The 19,401-nt window shown below is 39.7% G+C and overlaps 1 protein-coding gene across 2 annotated transcripts in view; it reads left to right on the plus strand.

The window, feature by feature from the left end:
• The window catches only part of Slc17a8 (solute carrier family 17 member 8), a 38,349-nt gene that overhangs the window by 8,797 nt on the left and 10,151 nt on the right, over window positions 1–19,401 (plus strand). Inside the window, exons 2-9 of one of the 2 annotated variants that reach the window (XM_042693294.1) lie at window positions 1,525–1,777; window positions 6,544–6,662; window positions 8,703–8,817; window positions 9,108–9,195; window positions 14,745–14,831; window positions 15,186–15,325; window positions 15,653–15,802; window positions 17,627–17,759. In XM_042693294.1, coding sequence (XP_042549228.1) covers window positions 1,525–1,777; window positions 6,544–6,662; window positions 8,703–8,817; window positions 9,108–9,195; window positions 14,745–14,831; window positions 15,186–15,325; window positions 15,653–15,802; window positions 17,627–17,759 — 1,085 coding nt within the window. The remainder of the gene's footprint in view (window positions 1–1,524; window positions 1,778–6,543; window positions 6,663–8,702; window positions 8,818–9,107; window positions 9,196–14,744; window positions 14,832–15,185; window positions 15,326–15,652; window positions 15,803–17,626; window positions 17,760–19,401) is intronic. The other variant, XM_042693295.1, reaches the window with a different exon arrangement.

Below are 19,401 nucleotides of genomic sequence, written 5' to 3' on the forward strand. Positions count from 1 at the left end.
GTATCTGATAAACTGAAGTGAGTCTAGCATATCTGTTTCTCCATAGTTGTGCTTTAAATCTTATCAGAAGAAACTGCCAAGACCATCTCTGTATGGATTGGTAGACCAAGCAAACTATTTTGTTTCAATTTATTTCTTAACTGCTATATTAGCTGTTTAATATTAAATTTAATATTTATGAAAACTGGTAAGCATTTGCAGAAAGAATGTTTGCTCAATTACTCCTCTTAGGAAAGAAAAAAGCTCAATGGGTGTGGCTTAAACCTGTAATCCTAGCTACTTGGAAGGCAGATAGGTTAGAGGGAGAGATCATGGTTTGAGGTTATTAGCCCAGGCAAAATGAAAAAAAAAGTTCATGTGACTTCATCTCAACCAATGTCTGGGCACAAAGGTGTGCATCTGTTACCACAAGCTATAGGAGAAGCACAGTGGCTAGTTGTGGTGACATGTACCTGTCATCCTAACAGCAAAGGGAAGCACAAAAAGGAGAATTGTAGTCCAGGCTGGCTTGAACATCAACTAAGACCCTCTCTTGTAAACAACCAATGCCCAAAATGTGCTGGAGACATAGCTTAAGGGTTAGAATACCTATCTACCAAGTGTGAGGCCCTGAGTTCAAACTCACTACTACAAAAAATAAAAAATAAGAAGAGAAGTTAAAATTCACTCTAATGGCCCTAGAAGTCAATGAAGGATACTCCCTTTGGAAGACACTTGAACTTGCCATTTGAATACAAGATGTTTCCTAAGGATCACCTCTTTAGAAGATCTACCCAAAGAAGAAAGGCTAGACAACCAGTTGGGTATATGTTGTGATTCAATGGTAGAATGCTTGCCTTGCATGCATGAGGCCCTGGGTTCGATTCCTCAGCACCACATAAACAGAAAAGGCCGGAAGTGGCACTACAGCTCAAGCGGTAGAGCGCTAGCTTTGAGGTGAAGAGCTCATGGACAGCACCCAGGCCCAAAGTTCAAGCCCCACAACCAACAACAACAAAAAAGCCTCCTTACCTTACTTAGAAGAAGACTTAAAACTTGTTTTTATTAACACTTAGTTAAGAAGAATAGGAAATAAAGAATCAATTATTTAATTTTTTGTCTGAGTATATTTTCAGCAAGTTTCCAGTGTCTCTAAAATTAAGCTAAAAGGAAATAGCTGGAAGACATTCCTCTTTCAGCAGGAAATTCAATACAGGACATAAACTCTGGACTTGGTTAACATTCCATTCCATTATAGATGAGGTTTCCTCATCTATAAAAACAATGTAATAATAACTCATGGGGTGGTTATGAGATCTAAAAGATTTAATGCCATATTAGCCCAACATACTATCTGGTACAACAGTAATATTAATCATTATGATTGCTATAATAATAATAATAATAACCACAGAATACAGGCTGTATCATATTGTAGGTTTTCCTTTTATTTTTTCCACTCAGTGAATTTTTCTTTTTGTGTAGTACATATTTTATCCCTCTCATCTTGGCTTTTGTTTTCTGTCCATCCCTTTTCTAATGTAGAAAAATTGATGGGACCAATGAAGAAGAAGATAACATTGAGCTGAATGAAGAAGGAAGACCAGTGCAGACATGCAGGCCAAGCCCCCCACTGTGTGACTGCCATTGCTGTGGCATTCCCAAGCGTTATATCATCGCCATCATGAGTGGGCTAGGATTCTGCATTTCCTTTGGGATTCGGTGCAATCTTGGAGTTGCCATTGTGGAAATGGTCAACAATAGCACTGTCTATGTGAATGGGAAACCAGAAATTCAGGTTAGTATACTCAAACTATGGCAGATTTTGTTTTTGACAGTACTTGTGTAAAAGCTTTGCTGCAAGAAAGAATGTACTGCCAGTCCTTCATTGATGCAATGAAAATGTAGAGTGACAACTATGTGTTGGGTTCTGGATAGATGGTGAACAACATAGACTGGGCCCTTGTCCTCATGGAGACTTATGGTACGTGATGACAATCTGGGGGTTGTGTTGCTCTGCTGATGTGGTACACAGAGTCCTCAGACTCATCTAAAGAAGACCTAGCCCAGCCTGATGTCATGAAAGAATTCCCAGAGAAAATGATGGCTGGACTAGGGAAAGAGGATTTTGGTGAGGTGTGAAGAAAGATAGTTGAAGAATGTGTGTGTTTACGTGGGGTGGTGGGAGACAAAGAGAGAGACACAGAGAGAGAGAGAGACAGAGACAGAGAGAGAGACAGAGAGAGAGAGAGAGAGAAAGTGAGGAAGAGAGAGAAAGAGAATGAGAATACATAGTCTGTTTCAGTACTTGAGACAGCCATGTCTGAACCTCTTTGGAAACTTGTTGATAACTTAAGAACCCTTTATTAAAATTAACATTTTTAAAATTCTTTTTCTTTGGCGGGGGAGGGGGGGCGGGTGCCAATCCTGGGACTTGAACTTAGGGCCTAGGCACTGTCCCTGAGCTTTAGTGCTCAAGGCTAGCACTCTACCCCTTGGGCTACCACTCCACTTTGGCATTTTTTCTTTGTTGGTTAATTGGAGATAAGAGTCTTATGACCTTTACTGTCTAGGCTGGCTTTGAACCTTGAACTTCAGATCTCAGTCTTCCGAGTAGCTGAGATGACAGGTGTTGGTCCATCATCACCCTGCACATTTTAAATTCTTAACTTGAAGTCCAGAGGATTTTAGAAAAAGTTATTACTCTACAAGCTGTGCTTGAAAGGTGTTGCATGACTAAGAGCCTGTAATGTTGTGTATCCTGTATGACTTTCCAAGGCTGTGGGCTGTGCTATTTTCTGGACTGAAAAGATGCAGCAGCATGCTCTCTTTGCCACATCTATTAGCATCATCTGGACAAGTCTCCTGCCAAGCACTGGCTTGGGAAAATTTGATATTGGTCCATTGAAAAGGAGTCTTTAAGTTGGTCTGCAGGATTTTTGTTTGTTTGTTTGTTTACTAAGAGATTATTCTGCCAAAGAAAAATAGCACCATAGAGATTCTTTCTAACCAGTTTCTTTCTGATGCCACAGCAGAATATGTCCTAAAAATTGATCCTGTCTTTTTTTGGGGGGGGGGGTGTGGGGGCGAAGGATTGGAATTGGAGGGGAGGATAGAGGAGGAGGAGCATATCATGCATGTCGTAAATAAAGAATGATGTATATTAGTGAGGTTTCAGATGTGTATCACATGCATTCTCTCAGCCTTTTGTGAGCAAGGCCAGCTAATTAAAACTTGTCTGCTGATGCCCAGATCAAAATGAGATGGTGTTTTGCATTTGTTTGTTGCTTGAAAAGATAGGCCCAGGTCAATAGAGTCTGCTTGGAGGGATATAGAAAAGACATTTTGATAAATCCAAGGAACAATGATAGTCTGTGGTCTCAAGTTTCTATGGTTTTACCCTCTAGAGTCTTAGAAGAATTGATTAAAATTGAAACTATGCTTTACACCATCCTTTCTAGCCTGGAGAATAGTTTAGCAGCTCTAGCAACAACTCCAATTTCTCGCAGATCATGTCTCTCTTGTTCAAATAGGACAAAACTTAGGTATCAGCTAAGTGTGTCTGCTAGAATGACAAAGTGCCCCCAAATGATGATATTCATTTGGTTGGGTTTATGGAGGAAAAACCTAGACACTTGGCATTGAGATTATTTTTGGAATCCTTATTTTCAAAAGGAGAGAAGTATTCAGTATGACTAAGTAAATCTTTTTTTTAACCCCCTGTGCTGGTAAAGAGGCTTGAAGTCAGGGCCTGGCCCTGGATCCTAGCTTTCTCATTCAAGGCTGATGCTCTATTATTTGAGCCATACCCTCATTTCTAGCTTTTTGGTGGTTAAGTGGAGATAAGAGTCTCATGGACTTTCCTGCTTGAGCTGGCTTCAAACCATGTTCCTCAGATTTCAGTCCTTTGAGTGGCTAGGATTATAGGGATGAGCCATCAGCACCTATCCAGATAAGTTTTTAAAGTAAATATGTGGTCTATGGGTAGAGCATCATCTGCTTAGTGGGTACAAGGCTCTGGATTCATTTACTCCCTAGCAACTCAAGTGCACGTGCAAACACACACACACATACACACACATACAACCATGTGATATATATTCTAAAAGTGGTAAGAAGGGTGATTTTAACTGATGTGTATATAATCACTTTTCAATTTAATAATTATGAATTAGGGCTGAGGTTGCAGTTCAGTGGTAAAGCATGTGGTGAGCATGCTCAAGGAATGGGTTCACTCTTCAGGCACCAAAATGAATGAACAAATGGACAAACAAACACAAAATTAAAGCCCTTGGAATAGTGTCTGGCATATGGTAATGGAAAAAAAAAAAGGACTAGAATTTGAGAAACCTAGATATTATTTGCCATTATGGTCAGGGAAAAGTCCAAACTTCTTTCAAAATTGACTGTTAGCTGGGTGCTAGTGCCTCATGACTATAATCGTGGCTACTCAGAAGGCTGAGATTTGAGAATCATGATTTGAAGCTATCCTGTACAGGAAAGTCCTGTAAGATTCTTATTTCCAATTAACCAGCAAAAAGCCAGAAGCAAAATTTTGGCTCAAATGGTAGAGCGCCAACTTGGAGCAAAAAAGCTAAGGGAGAGTACTGTGGGCATGAGTTTAAGCCCTAGTACTGGACTTGTTTTTAGCGCTGGAGCCTTTGGCATATTGTCCTTTCGTCCTGATCAGGGAATGCTGGTTACAGAAACTGAAGTGCTGTGTGTGAAACAAGCTCAGGTTGAGGAGGGATTACGGCAGGGCTGAAGGAGTCTCATGAAAGCTCTGTGCAGAAAGCAAGTCTATACATGTTTGTGGCCTGGGCAGGGAGACCCCAGCCTGAGGTGGCACTGAAATCCAGGCTGTACCACTGAGGAAGGAAAATAAGTCTGTGTAAACCTTCCCTCGGTGGGAACAGAGACACTACGAGAAGTGCAGGGTGGGCGGGCTTTTGCCCCATAAGATCTAAAATGTCCTTTGCTCAAGTCTCCAGTTGGCCAGCCCTCATCTGCAGTCTCTCACCTGCTTCTCCATGTCTGCTCCATCTTTTCTGGATCTCTCCACGGACTGCTTTCTGACTTTTGCTCTGGCTGCTCTCGGCTACAGCTGAATTCCATCAGCTTACCTTGGCAGTGAGCTGATTTACTCAGTCTTGATTCCATATTCTTTGGGATTTCAGTTAAGTGCCCATTATTGTTTAACTGTAATCTCTGAGTTCCAAATTGATTGATTGATTGTGTGTGTGTGTGTGTGTGTGTGTGTGTGTGTGTGTGTGTATGTGTGTGTGTGTGTATGTGTGTGTGTATGTGTGTGTGTGTGTGTGTGTGTGTGTGTGTGAGAGAGAGAGAGAGAGAGAGAGAGAGAGAGAGAGAGAGAGAGAGAGAGAAAGAGACAGAGACAGAGGCAGAGACAGAAACAGACACAGAGAGATGTTGAGTGAGTCTAGCCTATGACTAAGCTCTCTCTACTTTGGTGTCCAGTCAGTTGTGTGGTCAGCAGGGAGAAATCTGCCTCTGATTGGGAGGGTGGCAGAATCCTTTTGGAAGTATGAAGTGTGTAGTAGGAGAGCAGAACTGGCATTTTCTTTATCAACTCTCATTGCCTTTACTGTATTATAAAATGGAAATAAATGGACTGTTTTGCAAACAAAATGAGATTGTTTATAGGGAGTTACCTATCTTTCTTTCTTTCTTTCTTTCTTTCTTTCTTTCTTTCTTTCTTTCTTTCTTTCTTTCTTTCTTTCTTTCTTTCTTTCTTTCTTTCTTTCTTTCTTTCTTTCTTTCTTTCTTTCTTTCTTCTTTCTTTTTTGTTGGTTGTGGGGCTGAACTCTGGGCCTGGGTGCTGTCCCACAGCTCTTCAGTTCAAGTGCTCTACCACTTGAGCTATAGCGCCACTTCCGGTTTTCTGGTGTTTTTGTTTTTGTTTTTTTTTTAATTGGAGATAGGAGTCTCATGGTCTTTCCTGCCCAGGCTGGCTTTGAACCTCAATCCTCAGATCTCAGCCTCCTGAGTAGCTAGGATTACAGGTATGAGCCACTGGCGCCTAGCTATTAGTTTCTTAAGACTACCAAAATAAATGACCACAAACTTGATGAATTCAAACAATAAAAATTTATTCTCTCATAGTTGTAGAGACCGGAAGTCTGGAACCAAAATGTTGACAGGGCTTTACTTCCTCTTTCAGCTTCTGGGGGCTCCAGGAGCTACCACCTCTGTTTTGAGTCCTTTCTCTTCTCTGCGTGTCTTCTCTTCTATGTCATCTCTTTCTCTCAACTTTCTCTTCTAAGGAGATTTCTCACTGGATTTAGGGCCCAGTTGGATAATTCAAGATATCTATTTCAAGATCCTTGACTTACATCCACAAAGACCTGTTTTCTAGATAAAGTAGAAATGACAGCTTTCAGGGATTTGATGGGGATATCTTTTGGGACTATATTTCAGCTTTTCACAATATCTGGTAGAGTATTTGGCTTACCATCTTCATGGTTCCTACTAGAGGCTGTTTTTATTTTTGTTTGCTCTATCTTCTGCTTTCTAACACAATTGGATCTTGTTTCTCGTTTCCAGATAGCACAATTTAATTGGGATCCAGAGACAGTGGGCCTTATCCATGGATCTTTCTTCTGGGGTTATATAGTGACACAAATTCCAGGTGGCTTCATTTCAAACAAGTTTGCTGCAAACAGGTAACAAATATATTGACATGAGTGCTGTTTACCCAGGCTATATTTCAGCTTTCCACAATACCTAGTAAAATGTTTGGCTTCTTATTGTAATGGTCCATACTTGAGGCTGTTTTTATTTTTATAATGCAGCTCTGTACCTTTAAAAAAAATCTGCACAGTTGGTTCTCAATTTAAGGGGTTCAGGATGAAAAACAGGAACTGTACAGATAGATTTACTTTAGAGATGTGGCTCTCAAATGAACCTGCTCTTGAATCCTTGACTTTCAAAAAAATAGTGTTACTTACAACTCACTAAGTGTTTATTTGGTCAAAAGGGCAATTAACTTTGAGCCAGGAAAAGAACCGTTCTTGGCTCCTCACTGGCTTACTGAGTTACCTCTACTCAATTGCAGTCTCTCTCTGACCTTCAGTTTCTCATTTGTGACAAGAAACATTGGACTAAATTGCTGATGATGGTCTGTGAACCTATGTACTTATACTAAGTACCACAAAGGTTCTATCTTGTGTTCAATAGGGCTGACCTTCAGATGGCAAAATACTTTTTTTTGTACTGAGGTTTGAATTTAGTGCTTTAGATGCAGGTGGCTCTACCCCTTGAACCTTGGCCCCAGCCAAAGATATGCCCATGGAAGGGGTCTGAGAAGCTGAGTGTTTTAGCAATTATGAGTTATCTCAATAAGCAGTGAGTCCTGTCATTAGAGGCAGTCAAGCACAAGAAGATGGCCACTTGGGGGAGGTGTTGTAAAATGTATCATGTACCTGATGTATTTTCAGGCCACCTCTCATGTTTCTCAGATGACTTTACGTAAACTGAGAGAGTAATTTTTTTCAAATTGTAAAAAACAATTCATCCGATGGTTGTGAAGTTAACATAGTGATTCACCAATAAGAATTTTTAAGAGAGAGGAATGGAAGAGAAGGTAGTCAAATAAGACAGAAAATAAGCTAGCAACATAGGGGAAATATTATTGAAACTTTTTTGTATTACATTTGTGTGTGAGTAGGTATCATATGGGCTTCAAAGTGAGCTCTATTTTATGGGTCAAGGTCAAAGAATTTGAAAGCCACCATGATGAGATCTAAAACTGTAGAAACATAACTGTCTTTCCTTAGGTTCTTCTTGAATATTCCTATTATCTTTAAGTAGTTGTACAAAGAAGTTGCCAGTCACTGAAGCATGCATCATCGCCCCATTCAATAACAGTACATCTTGATCAATATCACCTTTTCAATATTCTCACCCACTCCTCCCACCTTAAATCCTTTTCTAATTTGTACCTCTTATTGTTATCTACCCATTATATTCTTTTTAAAAAAGTAATCAAATATGGGTTGCTTTGGTCTCCTTGGTTACTGCTTACACTTCTGCCCTCAAAGAAAATCACATATAATATGATTTTTACAGCATGCCACTAATAATGTGTGGGAGGAGAGAAGAAACCACCTCCTTCTCTTTACCTCCAGTGAATCCTGGGCAGGGCAGGGAGGAGAAAGCAAGTGGTACTGGCAGGGTATTTATTGGTGGTACTGGTGGTACTGGTATGCTGAGATAGGTAGGTACAGGACTTGTTTTGTGCTTGGCTGGTCCCAGGCTGATCATAAGCTGATGGCTGGATAGTCATTAGTTTCTCTTGTGGTCTACTAAAAGCATTGTGGAGAACAAGAGACATAATCCCACAAATATAGAAGTCACGGGTAAGAGAGATGTTCACTTAGATGGAGCCAGGTAGAATGGTAGATGTCTAGCAAGTTCCTTTCAACTTGGTCATTCTGGACCAATATGGATATCATCTAAGCAGGACATTCCTGCATTGCTATAAATGTTTTTATAATTGGCCCTGGTACTCAAACTTGGAAGAAGCAGCCCAGGAGTCTAGCTTGAACATATCAGATCCCCAAACATCACCTATTTCTCTAAACTAATGCCTCTTTAATTTCTACAATGAACTTTCATGAGCTGTTAGGTTGGTTTCTGGATATTTCACTGAAGTATCTCATCCATCTTGCCCCATTCAATAACACAATGCTCTGTTTCTTTAGGGTCTTTGGAGCTGCCATTTTCTTAACATCAACTTTGAACATGTTCATTCCGTCTGCAGCCAGAGTACATTATGGCTGTGTCATGGGTGTCAGAATTTTGCAGGGCCTAGTGGAGGTAAGAGATAGACTTTCCTTGAAGTTTTGATAATGTCTGAGACAACATGGTCCTCACCAAAAAAACATTTTTTTTTACTCAGTTGTTGTTGTTGTTGTTTTTAAATCTCCTATCTTGTCCTGCCATTTCAGTTCTCTGGTGATGGCTATGATTGTGATCACTTTCATTACAATGCTTCACATGCTTTCAAATTTATATACAGTAAAGGGCCATTCATCCCATAGTGATCCGAATTTAAAGCACAGAGAGAAATAGGAGTCAAAATGATTGACTTTCAACCCTTCTTGCAGGGTGTGACCTACCCAGCCTGCCATGGCATGTGGAGTAAGTGGGCACCACCTTTGGAGAGAAGCCGTCTGGCCACAACTTCTTTTTGTGGTAAGTATGTGAGAATCATAACAAGTTTCACTTAGGGATGCTTTTGGGGATTGAAAAGAAATCTACGAAGAACCTTGAAAATAATTTCCTTTTTTCCCCCCACATAGTAAATTTCCCAAAGTGACTGGTTTCTGCTATTGGGTCATCTAGAGTCTAGGTGTGTTCAGACATTTCTCTTTGGCAAGTCCTCATTTTGCTTCTGTTCTTGCTCCTTCTCTTCCTTTGACCAGGAAAACAAAATAGCTTTCCACAGCTCCAACTAGACTTTCACTTATATTTCCTTGGTCCTAATTGTGTCATCTTCTAAGAAGGTTAGGAGAACTAGCATCTGAAGTAGAGAAGGAGAAGGGATAAGCAGTTGGAGGTGGTTGTTGGATTGGCCAACAAATGCCATTGGCTAAGACCAAAAGTGAAAGAGGTGGGATTATCAAGTCCCTCTTTTTTAAACATTGACGCTGAAGTGCAATGACTTACCCAAGTTAACACAGGTTCTGCAATGAGTTTACCTCTCTCTTGATATGGTACTTTCCTTACTACTAGCATGTCAACATCAGCATAGAGATATTTAAATTCATATATTCACAATATTACAGATAAAAATGAAGTGGTACCCATTCATCTTACTCAAAGAAAATTAGTGCTCCCCAAAGAGTGATGTAATTTTAATTCCTGGGTCTCCAAATTTTGCTAAAGTTAGAAATACAATATGGTAGTCAGATGTGGAGGTTCGTGCCTGCAATCCTGGGTGTTGGAGGGTAGAGACAGGAATGTGTCTATTTGAGGCTAGCCTGACTAAAAGCTTAGTGAACTTCATCTTGTTAACATGCCAGGAGTGGTTGCGTACTCTTGAGGTACCAACTACTTAGGAGGCACAGGTAGAAGAAGGATATTGTCCAAGGCTGACTTGAGCAAACGTGAGAGACCCTTCCTGGAAAACAAACTAAAAGCAAAAAAAAAGCTGGGAGCATAGCTCAAGTGGTGGGGGGGTTGCTTATTAGCAAATGCCAAGCATTGAGCATCAGTATTGCCACAAACAAAAACAAAAAGGAGACATCATAAACTGCAAAATGTACTTTAAAATGTTTTTATAGGGAAAAGGGTCCATGAAGGCAAATGTGCTTTAGACTCTAAAAGTCAGAATGTGGCCCAAGCTGTAAGGATTGGATTTGTCCCATTGTGTTTCCACTGTTATCTTTAGTGAAGCCTCCTGAGTAGCCAGGATTACAGGCATAAGCCACCAGTACCTGGAAAGAAAATTATACATTATCTTGTTTTTTTAAAAAAAGATTGTAAAGGTGCTGTACAGAGGGTTACAGTTACTTAAGTAAGGTAATGAGTTATCTTTTTGTGTTTCTTCTTTTTAGCTTTTCACTCAAGGCTCTTACTCTATCACTTGAGCCACAGTGCCACTTCTGTTTTGGTTGTGTGTGTGTGTGTTGTTAATTAGAGATAAGAGGCTGGCTTTGAACCGCAATCCTCAGCCTCTTGAGTAGCTAGCTAGGATTACAGATGTGTGACACTCGTGCCCAGATAATATATGCTATCTTTTGGGGGCTGCTTTTGCAATGACTGGGTGAGAAGATTGGCCATGGATTCTTGGTAATGTTGCTAGAAATTCAAGTTTTTTTATTTATGATCCCAAGTCCTTTTCCTTGTAGAGCTGATCTTGGGAAATCTCTGAGTTTTCATTTCATGTCCTTGTCCATGCAGGTCAGTCTATCCACAGCATGATCCCAAATGCCTGCTTTTATTTATTTTGTTTGTAACAAAAGAATTAGTTCTTAATCATGCTACTCTTCCTCTTCAAGCTTCTTTAATATGTCCTTGTTAAGGAAGGCTCATTAGTGGTTGTGAAAGTGGTTTGAATTGAATAGCTGTTCAAATTGGCCTGTCTGTGGAGACATGCTTTCTGGAGGAAATCTTCCTCACACGACTTCTTGCTTTGCCTCTCTTCCTTGGTCTGATTTCTGAGGCCAGCATGTCTTTTCTAAGGCCAGCTTTGCGAAAAGGAGAAATAAATCTTCCTCTTCATTTCTATATTTTCATTTCTTTGTTCTTCTCTCCTTTTTTATTTTTGGTGATTCTGGGATTTGAACTTAGGGCTCTGGGCTTGCTAAGAGTTGTTCTACCAATTGAGCCATGCACCAGCCCTTAAATAATAACCACCAACAAGAACCATCAGAAATATTCCTGGGGATTTGTTATGAAATATTCACTCATGTCTGTTTTGTGCTTAGTTTGGAATTGCATGAACAGTTAAAATGTCTTTAGCCTTTCCTGTCCTGAAAAACCATTTTTTTTTTTGGCCAGAGTATTACCCTAGCTACTACTTGCTGACTGTGGGTTTTTAGATCCTTGGCCTTGCTTTCTCTGTTGGTTTATTTGTAAGACCTTTCTTTTTGACTTGCCAGCAAATTGAGAATGCCTAAGCAGCCACTCCCAATCCATATTGTCTTTTTATAGCCCTAAAAGGACTGATTTAAGAAAGGGTTGATTCTCAAGGAAAGTTACTTGGTCAAGGTCACAGGCCTTATTATATGTCTCAGCTAAGGAGTGGCTTCAGCTCTAAGACCAGTCCCGGGGAATTATCTTCCATCAGAAGGAAACCCAGGCTTGGGAGCTTATCGGATCTTAATCTGAAAAGATACTAGTGTGAGAAGAGGACTCCATAAATCACTTACTCACACTATATTGTTTTACGGTTAAAGAAACTGAGGCTTAGGCCAAAGAAACATAGGTTCCATGGTTTCCCTTATTTGAATAACAAGTCCATGTGTAGGACAAGCAGAAAAGATCAAAAGCTATGTACATATGACCAGATAAGATGATGTTTAGCAAAATGAACCCCAAGATAGGGACACAAATATCTTTTTTTTTTGCTATTGTTTCTAACGTATTTATAATGTACCATGTGATTTTTTATTTCTTTGTATGTTCCTCCCCCACGGTCTAACCCTTGTTTTCACTGTATTTGATGTTGGTGCCCTGCATTTTGTAGATACACTTCTCTAATTTGGGGAGGGGAAGGGAAAAACCAAAATGCTTAAATAAGGATACAGGTTGACCCATTGTAACAATGAGAGGTACAAGACACTATGTTGAAAATGAACTTTACAACTTTGGTGGATGGGTAGGGTTGGAGGAAGGGGTGAGGGGGTGAGGGGTAGTTGTGGAGGTGGGAGGGAAGGGATGGTAGGGGGAAAACAAAGGAGGAGGCAACAATGCTCCATAGGAAATGTACTCATTTCCTTGCTCATGTAACTGTAACCCCTCTGTACAGTATTTTTACAATAAAAATATACATAAAATTAAATAAAATTAAAAAAAAAAGAAACTGAGGCTTGGGAAGGAAAAAAACAGATTAAATTCTCATGCCTAGTGTTCCCACTCCCAGCTCAGCTACTCTTCTTCATCGTGACACTCCACCATCTTTTGGGGCTTCCTCTGTGAGCACATAAGGCACTGAGGTACTCTCTGCAATTGGGGTTTAGTCTGGGAGTAGTATGTGCTCTTGGGGGTACACTCAAGGAGCTGTGATGAGTGAGTGAGTGTGAGGAGCCTCCATTAAAGCTGTGTCTGAAAGATGCAGAGTTTGATAGATCCTTTCTCCCATGGAAGAATCATTTTGTTTTACTTTTTGAGATTGTGTCCTGCTATGAAATTGTATCCTTCTGCCTCATCTTCTGGAGTTCTGGTAATACAGATGTGCATCCCTACACCTGACTGAAAGAATACTTCTTACAATAAGGCACTATTGACATTTTGGCAATGAAGTAGCAGGACTGAATTATTATAGTGTGAGAGATTCTCACAAACCTGGGTTCCTCTATAGGAAACATGTCCTCAAAAACCATTTACTTTCCCTTTCCAAGCCATAGTTTCTCCTGTAACATGTGGCTAACATTGGTAACTACATCAGGTAAAAATTGGGAAATTAAAACTCTAGGTGCAGAGCCAGGCACTGGTGGCTCATGCCTGTCATCCTTGCTACTCAGGAGGCTGAGAGCTGAGGATCACAGTTCAAAACCAGCCTGCATAGGAAAGTCTGTGAGATTCCTACTTCCAATTAACATAAAAACCTGAAAGTGAAGCTATGGATCAAGTGGTAGCGCACCAGCCTTGAGCACAAAAGCTCAGGGACAGCACCCAGGCCCTGAGTTCAAGTCCTAGTACTGGTAAAAATAAACCAGATGGCAACAAAACCAAACAAATAATCAACTCTAGGTGCAGTATATTTAGCCCAGAACTTGACATTCAGAAAGCATCTTCTTCGTTGTGGGCTGGCTAGCTCTCATCTTCCCTGCTCCAGGTGGATCTCTGAATCACCTCAACCACATTTCCTGTGCTCCCTTCCAGGGAATCTGGCCTGGGCAGAAGACTACTTTTTCCATACACAGCAGAGTTGATCTGAAGCTCTTTACTAACATATGCCCTGGAATGCTTACCTTATTACTTAAGGAATTCTGAGCTTCAAAAAAAAAAAAAAGTACCTCGTCATTCTGATCCATGATATAGCAGTAATAGCATTTGTATAAACCTTGATAGCTTGCAAGGTAACTTCACATATGCAGCTTGGTTTGTCCTCAAACCAATCCCAGGTGATGGATATTTCATTCCTATCTTATCTCTGAGTCTTTGAACTTCCTCGGGTGTTACATTGAGATTCCAGAGCCAAAGTTGGACCTTCCTTGGGGGTAGCTTAGTTTAGAAAGATGTGATTTAATCTATTTTTCTGGAAGACTCCTCCAATTCTTATTGCCTCAAGATCACCCTTAACATTGGATTATAGAAAGCAGAATTTCCTTTCATGCTTCATTTCTTTTTTTTTGTCAGTCGTGGGGCTTGAACTCTGGGTCTGGGCACTGTCCCTGCACTCTTTAGCTCAAGGTGAATGCTCTACCGCTTGAGCCACAGCACCACTTCCTCATGCTTCATTTCTGAAGCCACCGTTTAATTACCCATGGACTGGAAGAAGTTTTAGATGTTAACTTTTCATTTCAGTTAATATTTATTGGTAGTTCAGCAGGGTTTGTATTCTTTGCTACTATGCTACAGCTACAGAAGATAGAGAGGCCAGGTCACGGGCTCTAGCTCTTATTATCTTGTCTAGACAAGATAAACATACAGGTAAGTATTTACCTGTATAAATATTGAGACTGGGTTTTGATTGAGTTTTGACCTGCAATCTTTCTGCCTCTGCCCTCTGAGCAGCAAGGATTACAGATGTGTACCACCACACCTAGCGATTATATTGATTTTCAATTGGAGAACCAGCAACCGTTCATTTCATAAAATAGAATACCTAAAAAAATAAATAAGATGAGCTGGGTGCTGGTGCCTCACACCTATCATTCTAGCTGCTCAGGAGGCTGAGATCTGAGCTTAGTTTTCAAGGTAAACTGGGAGTTTACCTGATTCTTCCTATTCAGGTAGTTTGGTTTGGACTCAGGGCTGATTTATTCTCAATTTTGCCACATGAACTCCCTGTGGTTTTAGAAGGCTTGCATGCCAATGGGCCAATTTGTCTGTCAATCTTTTCTTTTCTCCAGGTTCCTATGCAGGGGCAGTGGTAGCCATGCCCTTGGCAGGGGTGTTGGTGCAGTACATTGGTTGGGCCTCCGTCTTTTACATTTATGGTGAGTGATCTGACATCATGGTTCACATAGTGAGGCATAGATATGGTATCCTATTGTATAAGGGTTTGGCTGTGAGTTTGTTGTATGAAAACAGAAATTAGGAAGACAAGTTTATCGTGTAAATGGAACCCTTGTCTACTTATTATTGATTTAACGTTTATATTAGAGTCCATTGTTTTAAATGAGCAGAACATTATCTTCCTTTAAAAACCAGTTAACAACAACAGGAAATTCAACACAATTCTTTGTCTTAACTAAAACAGACCACTATTTGGGAGTATCATAAAAAGTGAAAAATTTAGAGATAGAAGAAAATGAGACATTATCTTCCACCCTTTTGTTTTTTAACTGCAGGTATGTTTGGGATTATTTGGTACATGTTTTGGCTATTACAGGCCTATGAGTGTCCAGCAATGCACCCAACCATCTCTAATGAGGAGAGAACCTATATAGAGACAAGTATAGGAGAAGGAACCAACTTGGTTAGTCTAAGTGTAAGTATAAATGGATAGATAGGGCTGGGAAGGTGGCTTAGTGGTAGAGTGCATGCATGAGGCCCAGGTTAGATTCCTCAGCACCACATAAGCAGAAAAAGCGGGAAGTGGCACTATGGCTCCAGTGGTAGAGTGCTAGTCTTGAGCTGAAGAGCTCAGGGACAGTGCCCAGGCCCAGAGTTCAGGTCCCACGATCAAAAAAAAAAAAGATAGATAAAAGTTTTACATTTTTTTCTTTGATTAATTCTCTCAATGATAGTGTTATTTTCTTAAAAAACACATCAATATCTTTATTGAAAAATCTTATGGTATTCTTTTACTCCCTAGAAATTTAATACACCATGGAAAAGATTTTTTACATCACTGCCGGTTTATGCAATCATTGTGGCAAATTTTTGCCGAAGCTGGACCTTTTATTTGCTCTTAATAAGTCAGCCTGCTTATTTTGAAGAGGTCTTTGGATTTGCAATAAGTAAGGTAAACACAACGATGTTTTGAATATTCTTGAACTTTAGCTCTCTTGAAATCAAGAGAGATGCAAAATGTATTATATATTATATAATCATGTTATATAATTACATTTTATAATATAAAATATATATTGTCTCATGATTTATTATATTTATTTGTATTGTATATTATATACATATTTATATTAATTTATTTATATATTATATGCCAAGAAATCTTTATATTATGAAATAAATTGCTGTTAATAATTTATAATAGTCTATGATACCTAATAGCCTGATGTTCAGGCAAATTATATATTCTCTTCAAAATGTAATAGCTTTCTCATTTTTTTCTATCAAAGCTACACTAAAAATTTAACTTCTGGCTGGGAAGGTGGCTTAGTGGTAGAGTACTTACCTAGCATGCATGAAGCCCTGGGTTCGATTCCTTATTACCACATAAACAGAAAAAAACAAAAATGGCTCTATAGCTCAAGTGGTAAAGTGCTATATTTGAGCAAAAGAAGTTCAGAGACAGTGCCCAGGGCCTGAGATCAAGCCCCAGGCCCAACAAAATAAATAAATAAATAATTTTAAGTTCTAGTCAGTCTTAAATAATTGGAAAGCTCATTCAAATACTGAATATGAAAGGACAAAAAAGATTTGATAGTGTGGGTTTTTTTCTCCTTATAAATTACTTATTGAGTAGCAGAAAGAACCTTAAAGTTCAATCCTCAGACTATACATCCTTCACTCCATCATGTGGGTTATAGTATTAACAACCCTTGCTTATGATGGCTAGAAAGAACTCTTTTAACATTTCCAGAGATTGCCTTTTTTATATGTTTTTTTACATAAGCAAGGTAATGAGTACATTGCTTATCAAGCATTGTTGCCTCCTTTCTTTGTCCCCTACCCCACCTACCCCACCTCCACGACTACACTCCCCCCCACCTAAATTGTAAAGTTTGTTTTTCAACATAGTATCTTGTACATCTCATTGTTACAATGGGTCCACCTGTATCCCTATTTAAACATTCTGTTTTTTTTCCCTTCCCCTCCCCAAATTATGCTGAAATCAAATACAGTGAAAACAGGGGTTATACCATAGGGGAAGGAACATACAAAGCAACAACAACAAAAAAATCACATGGTACCTTATAAATGTGTTAGAAACAATAGCAAGAAAGAAACAACCACCTGTGTCCCTATCTTGGGATTCATTTTGCTTAACTTCACCTTATCTAGTCATATGTACATAGCTTTTGACCTTTTCTACTTGTCCCAGACATATACTAGTTATTGCAAATAAGGGAAACCATGGGACCTATGTTTCTTTGGGCCTGGCTTAGTCATTTGTGTCTCGGGAAGAGATGTTTCCATGAGGAAACATCAACTATCATCATAAGAGAATAAAAACCTCCTCCCTCTATGGGTAAGAGCAGCCTCCTAACACAGATAGATGTGTGAACAGCTGCAGTGATTATCGGAAGGGACCATGGAAGAACCAGCAGCCACATGATGCTGGCTGCCAGCAGTGAGCACTCTGCTCACAGGGAGTGCTCTGTTCTCCACGTGCTGGTTGCTTTTTAGGCTTCTTGATTAGTAAAAGTCATCTCTGCCCTCAGGGAGCTTCCAGTCTGGTAGATGAGACAGAGGAGTGTAAGCTGAAAGTCATTCACTCATGGATCCTTTATTATAAAACCCAGACCTCCTTGGGAACCCATAATAGATGATTACATTTAGTAGTGGCTGTGGCTTTGGCATAGGGGTGAGCAGGGAGGTATGAAGCTGTATCTCGCAGAAGCCATGAAAGATGAAAGATGGCTCACTGTTTCTTTTCCTCCAGGTGGGTCTCCTGTCAGCGGTTCCACACATGGTGATGACAATTGTTGTGCCCATTGGAGGACAACTGGCTGATTATTTAAGAAGCAGGAAAATCTTGACCACGACTGCTGTCAGGAAGATCATGAACTGCGGAGGTATTGTGGACTTCATAGGGGGCATTGTGGCTTTTGTGGACTTAGAGTAGAAGAGCTTCAGAACATATGTTAGAAGTGGGATCTAGTTATTGGAGCAGATCTTAAAGACCCCTAAGTCCATCTCCCCAGCTTATCTATTGTATCAGGCCCGGACATCAGCATGTACTCATGTAATCTGAGGGGGTACAACTTAATAAATCAGGACACACTTAAAAACCAAAGAAATATTTCTTCCATCTATACTCAAGGCAAAACAAAATAACTTCCAGTTATGTATGCTTATCTTTTTCATCATCATCATCATCAATTATTATTATTATTATTATTATTATTATATGCTGGTCCTGGGGCTTGAACTCAAGACCTGGGCACTGTCTCTGAGTTTTTGTGCTGAAGACTTGCACTCTACCTCTTGAGCCACAGCTCCACTTCTAGCTTTTGGTTGTTAATTGGAGATTAGAGCTTCACAGACTTTCTTGCTCAGGCTGGCTTCAAACCACAATCCTCAGATCTCAGCATCTTAAGTAGCTAAGAATGCAGGTGTGAGCTGCCTGCTCCCAGCCATATTGATTTTTTTATCCAGTTTATTTCCTTTTCTCCTTCTTATTCTTCACATACATATGATTTGAAAAGGCACAGAAGCATTTTCTCTCCATATTCTTCTATGCTGTGCATGGGTGGTGCATGCATACACACATGTACACACAAATTCATACCAACCACTCTCCTGCTTTGTTTAGCTTATGCTTTCTTTTGCAAAGACACATTCTTCAAAAGAGGCAGGTGCAATTAGTTATGGACTCTCATAGGTTCATGGCTGTTTAGCTTTTCTAACCTCTTCTTTACTTTTTGCTTTATAAATGAGCATTTATTGAGTGCTGTCTGTGCCCAACATTAAGTGAAATTGTTTACATACATTATCTTATTTAATCCGTAGAATCACTATGTAGAAGAGATACTATTACTAGATACAACTTACAGACAGAAGTTCTGATCCTGTGTAAGATATGAGGTTTGGCTGATCCCATTGCTAACGCTCTTAGCCACTCTGTTCCTATTCAAGATTAGATAGGTAAAGTCTATTTGGAAATAAAGAATATATATGGGGAGATTCAGGAGCAGGTACAATATGATCCTGCAACATCATGGAAATCCAGTGTGATTAATAATCTAAAATGATAAACAGGAATTGTTGTACATGCTTATAGAACCAGCACTAGGGAGATTAAGATGGGAAGGATTTTGAGTTTAAGGCCAGCCTAGGCTATATACGAGAGCAAAACAAAGCAAAGCAAAACAAAACCAAGCCAAACCAAACAAAAATACCAGAAGCTTTCCAAATGAAGCATTCAATAAATGCCTGCTATTCAATTATGTCTCCATTGACTAAAGTAATGTATTTCTAAATCAGCAAGTTGAAGTCAGATCTTGGGTGAATTCGAATTTCACAACCACTTCAAAACCCAGATGCCTTGAAGACTCTTGAACATGTTTGGTGACAGTGTTGTGTCATATTTAGTTCTGTCCTGTTTCGTGCTAATGCCTCTCTGTAATTGGTGGAGATGATGTTGGCCAGTGGAGGAGAGCTCTCAATCATCTTTTACATTCTAACCAAGAGCAAGTTGAGAGAAAATCTCCCCAC

Source organism: Dipodomys spectabilis, unplaced genomic scaffold, assembly GCF_019054845.1.
Source record: "Dipodomys spectabilis isolate Male_0828 unplaced genomic scaffold, ASM1905484v1 ptg000163l, whole genome shotgun sequence".
NCBI classification, from domain to species: domain Eukaryota; kingdom Metazoa; phylum Chordata; class Mammalia; order Rodentia; family Heteromyidae; genus Dipodomys; species Dipodomys spectabilis.